This window comes from Loa loa (genome assembly GCF_000183805.2).
Source record: "Loa loa unplaced genomic scaffold supercont3.90, whole genome shotgun sequence".
NCBI lineage: Eukaryota > Metazoa > Nematoda > Chromadorea > Rhabditida > Onchocercidae > Loa > Loa loa.
The window spans coordinates 57,390-68,604 of NW_018108270.1; the positions used below are offsets into that span (position 1 = coordinate 57,390).

Consider the following 11,215-nt stretch of genomic DNA (forward strand, 5'->3'; position numbering starts at 1 on the left):
TAATAATAATAATAATAATAATAATAAATAATAATAATAATAATAATAATAATAATAATAATAATAATAATAATAATAATAATAATAATAATAATAATAATAACAATAATAATAATAATGATAATGATAATAACAATAATAGTAATAATAGTGAAAGGATAATTTGTTGCCTCAATTTCGAACTTTGTTAATGACCAGAATAAGTGTTTCCATAATAAAAAGTGCCTTTAAGAATACACTATGTCGTCTTTTCTTCGAGAATTACTTTATTACCTTTGCTTCTTTTCCCCACCATAATTAACCATAATTATTTTAACATCCTCTTCTTTTCAACTTCTTTTTTAATCCCGTTTTATCATCTCATAATCTGATCCTGATGTAAAATTCCATTTCTATCATCTCTTGTTTGGTCATTAAATCCTTTACTTTGCGCAGTTATTTTACATATCTTCTATTTAGCCTTTCCTCTTTCTTACTTTTTCTAAAAATCATATTGTAATAGCTATCCCGCTGAAATTATTTTTTATCTCTTCCTCTTTTATATTTCTCAAATCCCAAATTAATCGATATTTTGTCAAAGTACCAAAAATGAAATTATTTAAATTTCCAACACAAGTAATTCCATCTTATCAATCTTGCCTTCCATAACATATAAAACTTGTAAAAGTTAGTCCCAATTGATAATATCAGTGATAATAAATACAGCATTTGAATACTTATTCCTTTTCAAAGAAATCACTTCTTATCATTTCTTCCTTCGTCTTCTTCAAGACAGCAGCGCCAATTATTGCTGCCAATGTAACAACCAGTTGGCTATAATATGCGGTAAGCTATGAAACCTGTCTAGCGTAATTGCAGTTAATTCTCGAATGAATCTTTCTTATAAATCCATTCTTTACAATTCCTTTGCATCTCTATTGATGACATGTCCTAATATCATATTTTTATTTAAAAAAAAAAATTTACAAAAGATGGAATTCAATTGTACGTCACTATTAATTACTATTGCTTGATTTTGAATCAGTCATTTTAATGAATGAAAAAATTGAAAATACTCCATCATTGCTCTAATTTCTCTTTTTTTTTTCAGTATTATCTCAGTTTGCAAATCAGCCGATGGATATTTAATAGGGCAAATTTGAAAGGTGAAATGAAACTATGATTACATGATCAGTTTTGAAAAAATATTGATGGATGTTTGAAAGTCTATTAATTGTTGTTCTTCAATTATGGTTCAACACTTTGATCACATTGATTGTAACGAAACTTTAAAATTTCACAATCATGAATAACTTAATGTAAGAGTATTGAATGGGGTGGGAAAGGAAGGAAATGCTGATAATATCTCTCTAATGATTGCAAAATGCAGCGAAACTTTTAAAGCTAAATTTTACCTTTTCGGTTTTTTGGAGCAAAACCTTCCAGTTAAAACATCATCAACTCCATGTTCTGGTGGAATTTCAATTGGAACAAGATCGAGAAATTGTACAGCAAAATCAAAAGTATAGTATCCTGATAGTAATAAAAAGATCGAAAAGTCTGATTTATCGGTTTAAGTTTAGCATCTTCTGGAAGTACCATTTCCAGAAAAAAAAATTTGTTTGGTCACAATCCAGGTTTTAGGGATTTTTATGAGCAACAATTGTATTACGCTAACTTTTAGTGAATGAAAGTTGCAAATTCAATTGAATGAATTGAAGAAAAAAAATTTAATTTTCTTATTGTATTATAATCGATTAAGCGTTCCGGAAATGACATCTTGCAATTACTATTCTATTCCTCTGTTCATTTGCGTGATGTAATTCTTGCAGTATCATTTTGTAATTAAAAATTTTGAATTCAGGATGCAAAGAAAATTACGACCCGAGAAATCAACCAATGATATTATCAGTAATGATAGTATGATTAGTTTAAATACTACAGTTGGTTGTTTTACTTTACTTGTGAGTTTCGTTTTTCCTCTTTCATCTTTTTAGATTTTTTAGACTTTTAATGAACTGTTAAAATTATTTCATTTTGCATAGGGTAAATTATAAACTGTCTAACATTTTGAATAGCTTATTCGTGCTATTCAGGATAACATCAAGATAGACTGATAGAGTTTAATTACTTACTTTTATGTAGCGTTCCACGTAATTTTTTATTACGTAATTACGTAATTACTCTTCATGCTTCTCTATCAGTACTGATAGGAAAAAAAAATCAATCAGTTACCAATTCTTCGCTAATATCATGTAGGAAATATTTAATCTAATCAAAAATATCACTTCGTATTATAACTTATTTTAGCAATATTAAAAGATCTATTCATTTTATGCATATCGTTATATCAATGAAAATTCACTTAACTCACGTATTTCTACGTAACTTAACAATAAATGCATTGAAAATGATTGTTCATCTAATCTGTAGATGGTATCATTAACAGAACGGTATTAAACTGATTATGATAACCGGATTGATATCAACTTCAACTATTTCGGTATTGATTTTCATGTACTTTCGGCCAGCCATATTAACTACAATAATTCCGATCATAATGATCTCGACTACTCTCTATGGCATATTACGACGAAAGCATTTTTATCTTTGGCCTATTATTGGCATTTCGGTGAGCTTCTGTTTTAATTAACTTGTTGAAAAGGATAATCAAAAATATCACAAATAATAGTGTGAAAAAAAAAATCTCTGATGATGACATCAACAAAATAACCATAAATCATAAATCAAAACTATACAGGTCCATCATTCTTCGGCCTATTATCATTATCATTTATCTTATTTGTTCACTTGTTTACTAATTTACCCGACATTTCTTCATTTGCTTGTTCAATAGCCGAGGGATGAAAAAATTCAAATTTTTATCTTACAATTTATTTTCAAAACAATAAATACAATCATTTTCGCGCCTTTACAAAATTTCCATATATTTTAAAAATTGAAGGTAACTTGAGAAAATCTTCGCTTTTTTTATTCTCAAAAAGTGTAAATTATTCAATTCCAAAATATTTTCAAATTAATTAATAAACATTTTTTGTACTGTTCCATGGATATTGATTTAAAACGAGTTTTGGTTATAAGAAATTTTTTAATTTCTTGAGACGAATTTTTGACGAATAATTTTCTGCATAAAATGTAATAATGACTAATTATAAAAGTAATGGGAACTGAAAAAAGTAATTATGATAAACTTAATGAGTTCTTCATTTTATGTTATGTTTCATTTTTAATCAGGATGCAAATGAAGACTCATTAACATGGCATTGCAAGAACAGAACAGAACGGCAAATTGCGCCTGTTGGCATCCCTTCGGGCTAACTTGTACCATTAAGTGACAAATCATAATACCCCGTGTTCAGTTGTAAATGTGATTAGAATCAGCGGAAGTGGTAATAGCTGTGACAATGGTAGCAGCATTAGTTAAAGACTTGCGTCAACCGGTTCTGTAATCACGACTACACAATCCCAGCCGTATCATTTCCGTTTATTCCTAGAAATAGAACTACCATATTTATGAGCTACGACATGAAACATGAAATATTCGAAATATAGTTGCACAAAGAGTTAGAATTGCTCTATCTTACTATCGGAATTTAAAATATTTTTTATTGGAAATTCAATAAATAGTCAAACTTGATAGTTTAATGGTTAATTTTATGAGGTACCTTTCTGGTGACTGATTTGATGCGTTGATTGTATTCGTATGCATTTGTGTTATCACAGAAAAAATCATTTTACATGAAATAATTAGAACAATCCTAGTGATATTAATGATATGAATTGGAATTTCAATTGATTCCTTATCAAATAAAATAGTTTCAAAATTTTCAAATATATAAAACCATTCAAACTTTTGCTGACTTCTCAGATTTAGCATAATTAATAGTATTTTGCAGTGGTTTCATGTAATTCTTACGCTGTATTTCAACCTTTTCTTCATATATTTCTTCATTTTCAAACCAAATTACATTATTATGGTTCTAAATTGGATGTTTGACAGTAAGTTTTCGATTGTAACTTTTTTTCAAAAAAAAGAAAGAAACTTTTGTATACTCATAATGAGAACGCATTTAGTAACTTCGGAAATAATACGATGAGAGTTATTCATGAGAAAATTTAATAGCACACTAATTCATGTATGCTTTCACTTCTTAGTAGTATAATGAATTATTGCATAATAAGACCCAAGTTCATTAAGAGTTATTGGTTATTAATGTTACCTGTTGTCTCCTGTTGACCTTTAACCTAACCTTCATTATTCTACAAATATTCAATAGTTGAATTCTTTGGAGAGATGAATTAGATTGGAGAAAAAAAATACAATTATTCCTTGTCTAACAAATTGAGATTGTTGGTTAATGTACGTTTTGAAAGCCAAAAAATATTAACAATTATCGTTTAATTAGGGAAATCAGAGATGGTCGACGAGTAATATCAAATGCTATATGTCGACCCCATAATTGATTATGTGGTTTAAGGACGAAAAAAAAAGAAGTTCAAATGACATGCATCTTTCTCGTTAGCCTAATTGGCCCATTTCTCCAATCACAGGGAACTTGTTCAGGCTTAACTCTATAGTCTACGAATTAGACCATTTAATTTCTTTTCCTTTTCTGGAAACAAAATGAATGCACATTGGTAAAAATGACAAGGTTTGAGGATATAATGAAAAAATTAAAAAGAGTCTCAATTGCTGGACTTATTCCTTTTCTGTAACAATAACAGATTATGAAATGCATAAATAAAATGCAAAAGAATGTAAGTGTCGGTAAAATTAGGATGATAAACTTGCAACTTGCAACTTCCAACTTACAACTTGCAATTTATTTGCAGCACTTCACACGAAGACAACAACATCGTATTTTGTGCAATGTACAGTAATAATCATTTTAGCGACAGCTTTTGGATCGTTCAATTTATGGCAGTTGAATGTTTTGATTAATTTCAAACGATTTCTAAGACATCAAACACACAGTGATCAATCATCACAAATCATTTCTATTATGATTGGACAAGATGAAATTATGTCGAAGTACTGAAAATCTTTAAAGTGAATGAAATTTTAATTTTTAAAACATATTTTATTCACATAAATGTTTGATCTAAGCCTCTAATCATGTGACAATGTATTTGGGAATACAGTACAACCGGTGGAATGTTCCAAAAATCTCACATGTATTGGCCACCGCATTATGCTTGATAATTGCCAATGATTTAATGAATATTGCTGGCCGAAAGAAACAGAAGTACGTACGAATCACAAAGAGCCAAACACCTAATAATTATTTCACTTCATCCTTCATTAATTCTCTCAACACGTCTAATTTATATTAAATATATCATCAATGGGTGAGCGAGTATGTTATCAGAACAATCTGAAGATATTTGACGGATGATGATCCTACCGAAACATCTTGAAGATATTAAAGGGATGAAACGGAAAATGACACAGCTTCCATTTTTGGATAAGTTGCATCACTTAGTGCCGGAAAAAAAATGTCCCATCTAAGTCTATATCAGTCATTTCGATGCAAATAAAAATGGCCAATAAAGATTTCGGTAAGGATCCAAAAGATTTTGACTTTTTCGCTTTGTATAAAAGTGACAGTTTAAAAATGGCAATTAAATTTAGCTGTTAATAATGGCCGGTCAAAGATGCAGTTGACAGTTTCCGATCTTAAATCGCCTACTCGAAAATTACATTTTTTGTGGGATGTTTGAAATGATAATAATTACTTAGAAAACAGACCTTTTGGTGTAGAGTAGAAAAATGACTCCAATATTTTATTACTATCATCACATTAAGAACCATTTACGTCGAAATTACGTTTATTGTTCGCAGCTACCATTTCCTCAGATTAGTCTTCAAATTTTTTAAATTTAATCTAATCCTTTAGTTTTCCCTTTTAAATCCCTTGAAATCAAAATTTAAAGAAATTTACTTCCTGTTAACGATACGATTACCAATATTAGTAATATTAATCGTGCATCTACTAAAATTTTTTATTTTTATAAATGGAAGTCTCGCGATACGGTTGACAATGACTGCATCATGATATCGTATCCCAACCTCACTGGATTTATCAGTCGTTACAAGCTTTCGAATTCGAATCTCATAGTTATTATGGAAATGATTACTCAGGTGATTTATGTAACGACAAATTTTATGAATGATCTTTATTATTAGGACAGAAAACATTTTAGAAGTGATTACAGTTAGCTTTAACCTTAAAATGAATCAGAATGCTATCAAGAGGGTGGATGTTTTCACCACATCACATCACCTCAAAGGCCAAATTACCATGATAACTAGAAGATTTGATGGAGATACGATCGTTTTTCGATACCTTACGGCCTTCGTCAAATAAATATAAGGCACAACGTGCAAGGGTATTGGAAGATCGAGTACTGTACAACTGCTTGCCACTTTCAACATCAAACCAGAACAGTAAACCTTCGGCTACACCATCTGCACCGATAATAGCTTCCGATGATACTTCGGTAAGGCAAATAAATTCCGGCATTTCCGATGGGTTTTCTGGCATTGGCTGCAAAGAAATTACAGATACAGGAATAGCATAAACAACCAAATTTGATTATTTATGGCTTCAGCTAATATTTAAAAGTTCGCGTACAAATGATAGTACTAAAATAACGTATCCGTCAATTAATCAGGAAGCAAGAGATTATAAACAACAATTACTACGGGAGCCTAACTTAAGAAATTTGTTGATCTGTCTAGTTTTTTAAGAGCTTGGTAAATTTTAAAAAATTTTATTCATAAAAAATTTTAAATATAACTATTTTGGAATGCTATTGCCAGGCATAATTGCCTATAAATAAGGAATGTTTTAACACATGTTTTAACAGTTTAAACAGATAGAAGAAACTGAACCTTGTCAAATCGAAAAGCCAAAAGTTCAAATGGATTAGAAAATACTTCATGCTTCAAAACGGAAGGCTGAAATAAACCAGATTGTATTCGAATTTACGTGAGCAGCTCAGTCTCAAAACGGTTACATTTCAAAAGTGAAGGTTATTCTTTCCATAAATTCCTAAGAATCCATTCTTATGACAAATTTTCAGAACAAAAATGTGCACTTGAAATGAGAATCCAAGTACCTCAATGTCATAATAAAACGAAATGGCGAGATCATTGATTGCTGAGAGGTCAACTCCTTGATATGCCGAAGGACATGGTTTGGATCGTTTTACAATATCAGGGCAGCTCACGATTTGACCCATAACCGAAATCTTTGATGGTATAACTTGCGCTTGCCTATTAGAAAGGCGGAAGCTGAGCACACGATTTAGCGATGTTTCCAAGAGAAACCCATGAGAACTAATTGGCCAGCATAAAAGTGCATCCGAACATTCAGCGTCCTACAAGATATGCGGTGAAGGAGAAAAGTGATAACCTATGAATCGTCAAGTAAGATAATCTTCCTTCGAATTACCTCAAAATAAGTACGAGGTGGTTTGGATGATATCAATGGACAGCCATTCTCAGTTGTACTTCCATCTATCGACACAGAATCTGAAGAGTGTAGTGGTTTCTTGAAAAACAATATCATCTAAAATAAGTAAGACTGGCAAAAAGATCTTCAGTCTCTCTCCATTTCAACTCAACATCCTAGATGGGAAAATAAAAAAATTAGAACTGCCATGATTTCAGTACATACACATAACTGTAGTGATATAAAGTCGGGTGCTAAGCATACAAGTTAACAACGTTTTTAGAAGAAATCTTATATTAGAAGAAAGCTACTGTCATCAAAATTGACATGAAGACTGTCCAGTTATTTAGTACCTTATCTTAAAGTAGTAACCCAAATATATAGGATATATAGGAGGCAAAAAAAAGCTATCGAGAAGTTTTGTCCAGCTCACTGCTTCTTCTCTATAAAAATTCAATTAAACTGATTTAAAATGGAAAAAAAGGAGATAACTGACCTTGATTATCAGGAAATGAGCCAAAGTTATGGACATGAGGAGAGAAAAGATGGACCAATTTGTGGGCGTCATTGTTATAACAACTAAATTGCATTTCCGGAAACGCATTCACCAAAGTTATCGACAGTGCACCCAAATTAGTCATATCAAGGATGTAGACATCCCTCTCCTTATTTAACATCCCTTCTCGTCGTTGGATATCAGCCAAACTGCGCTTGAAAAAATGTATCAAATGGTTGTCGTTCATCATTGCAAAGTCGTTATTGGGTAGAACAATAATGGTATCGGGCGATGCATAATTCTTATAACTAATTATCATACTGGCAGTTGTGTCGCTATCATGTTTGGTCCGCTTCGACGGCAATGCGCAGCCCTCATCATTGTCAGCTTTTGAGTCTTGTTCTGCATTCTCCCCTTTGCATGAGGTGTTGCTATCATAGTTACTGCTGCATGACTGTCTTGCATTTTCGGCAACTTCAGGATCTTCCGGAATAACAATGTCTCTAAGAGCACAGAGCAGCTGATCCTTGTAAGCTTTAACCTTCAATGTACAGATGCTGCCTCGATGTAAGCGTATTGGTTTCGGCAATGGATATAATGCTTGCTGCCAACAGCCACTTGTTTCTGGACTTGTATCGAGAACTGGTGCACCGGGAAACAATACACAGCTTAAAACAGCGAAAATTTCAGTATTTGTGATATAAGCTAATGGTGATGAGCAATTTTGAAGCGAAACATAGCTAAAGCAATCGGAAATTAACAACTCAATATAATCTAAAGATTATCACATAAATAATACTATTCTTTCCTTTTCAATAGGCTAGACTTTCTCCTCCCATCTTCTTCTTTCTTATCCACCATGCTCATGGACGTTGTAATTAAAATTTTAATTGAGAGGGATATTTCATCGAAATTAACAGTATTTCTAGTAAACGTCCGATGCGTTTGATGAAAGTAACAAACCTGAACCAGGCCATGATACAATGTGCAGTACCATCACGTATTATGGGAGCCATTCGCAGCTCCGTGGTACCATCGTTAACAATTTTATCCAACTCTGCACGACTGTCAAAATTTACAGCAAATATTTCAATAGTTTTGCTCAGAATTTTGTATCCTCCGCGAATTTCAGCCGCTGAACAACACCAGTATGGTTCTAGCTCCTCTAATGTTTCGTAAGCGCCTATAATCATTTAAAAAGTAGCCTGAAGCTCAACTGCTAGTAATGATAAGCATTCCTAACAAACAAGAAAACGTAATTCAAAATGGATGTCTAATTTATATTATGCATGAAACCGGGAAATATGTGACATTGAATTATTCAAGAAATAATTTAATAAAAACAGAAAAGAAAAATATACTATACGAAGCAGTAACGCTATCAGAAGCAAAACGACGTCCACAGAAAACTGCAACATGTTCATCCATTATTGCTACACTCTCGATAATACACGCATATACTGTTGCCTGAAAGATTTATATATCCTATCCCATCCAAAAAGAATAAGGTGAAACCTAGACATTTCAGAATATTAAGAATAAGGCGCGTAGCGCGAAACTCTTACACATCTAGGGACAATAACTGGTGACGATGACAAGATTCGTGTTTGTACATCGTATAACGAACATGCAATACCTTCTCCTAATAAGCCACAGTCCATTGTTTCGGTGATTATTACATCTATCTGCAAAACGAACACTATGTATAAAACACCAAGCTAACAAATTTATGATGAATAATTTGGAGTCAAAAAGAGTTCTCAAGTTCTTCCGAAAAAGACCATCTATTCATTACTTCAAAATTTTTAACTAGAAATTTATTATACATCTCGAAATATCTTTGAACTTATCTAATTTTTGCACCACAAGCAACTACCACCTTTTCAGAGCCAACATCTTCGATGGTAACCTCGGAAGAATGCTTACGAATCACTGCCTCATTCAGTATTTTTTCAGCAATGTCGCACATATTCACGTCAACTTCACAACAGTAGACATCGCGTTTGAAGTGCCTTTAAAGCCAGTTATCAAAGAAAAAGAAAAACCGCTTTATTGCATTATCCATCCAAAAAAAAACGGGAGAGAAATGTTCTCGAGAGTTTCATTTTAAATTTAAATTTATTTTTAATTTGCAGCTTATGTATTAACCAAAAATATAAAAATTCAAAGCAGACAATCAATGTATCCTAAGCTTGAATCTATGATTAACTAAGCATAGGTTGAATGGCGTGCAATTTCAAAGTTGCACTACAACTTAAAAACTACTATCCATAAAATTGAATTAGCCCCTTTTTTAAATCTCATAAGCTAAAGTAATCAACTGGAACTGATTTTTTGTACAGAATTTATTTAATTTCAAAATTAAACAAAAAGTACGCTAACCTGCGTGCAATTGATGTGAGCAAACCAGTACCTGTACCAATATCAAGAACACGGCTTTCTGGTCTCCAGTTAGCTACAAGTTCTATAGCAGTAGCGTAAGCAGCATTACGCTTGACATCATTCAACATAGCCCAATGCCACTGATCCATACTGCAAAAAATGATTTTTAAGGCTGTCAAACGTCAAAAGACCAATTTCTCATTGAAATTTGAACTGTTGTGATAAATGCTACGGATTATGAAAATTATCAGCAGAATTATCAATACTGCTCGTCATACAATGCAACGAATGCCCAGGCACATGAGCTATTACACAATGTATGTAACATAAATGAGTTTCATGAGAGAAAATCTACGATGTCAACTATTAAACCACCACTCTTAATCCACCCACCTGTTGAGCTGCTAATGATTCCAATTCATTATAAATAAGAGGAAATCGATTGAATGCTTAGACAGGGTAGCGTATGGACTCCCTCAAATGTGACTGTTATTGTGACGGTCAGACGTGTATTCACGTTATTATGGCAAGATATATTGCACAAATGATTGGACATTATCATGGATAGTGAGGAATGACGGAAAATATTAGTAAAAAAAAACTTTTCTTTAGACGACTTACATATTCGACTTGATATTTTCCAAGTTTACAAGTGCATAAATATGTGGCAGACCTTCGCTTTCACTGACTGCTTCCTGAGCAAAATCAAAAGCTTCTAACAGTCGTCCTAAATCGAACACTACTGAATTGTCTATATATATATATATATATATATATATATATATATATATATATATATATATATATATATATATATATATATATATATATATATATATATATATATATATATATATATATATATATATATATATATATA

General features: G+C 31.7%; 1 protein-coding gene across 1 annotated transcript in view; it reads right to left on the minus strand.

The window, feature by feature from the left end:
- Positions 1-6,171: 6,171 nt before the first annotated feature.
- Positions 6,172-11,215, minus strand: part of LOAG_17545 (hypothetical protein) — a 6,199-nt gene continuing 1,155 nt past the window's right edge. The window contains exons 2-12 of the mRNA XM_020450205.1: positions 10,957-11,062; positions 10,336-10,485; positions 9,833-9,965; positions 9,519-9,638; positions 9,315-9,420; positions 8,917-9,136; positions 7,954-8,621; positions 7,458-7,537; positions 7,123-7,383; positions 6,896-6,961; positions 6,172-6,548 (exon numbers count right to left, since the gene is read on the minus strand). Of these exons, the coding sequence (XP_020306148.1) occupies positions 6,276-6,548; positions 6,896-6,961; positions 7,123-7,383; positions 7,458-7,537; positions 7,954-8,621; positions 8,917-9,136; positions 9,315-9,420; positions 9,519-9,638; positions 9,833-9,965; positions 10,336-10,485; positions 10,957-11,062 (2,183 nt within the window). The 3' untranslated portion in view covers positions 6,172-6,275. The remainder of the gene's footprint in view (positions 6,549-6,895; positions 6,962-7,122; positions 7,384-7,457; positions 7,538-7,953; positions 8,622-8,916; positions 9,137-9,314; positions 9,421-9,518; positions 9,639-9,832; positions 9,966-10,335; positions 10,486-10,956; positions 11,063-11,215) is intronic.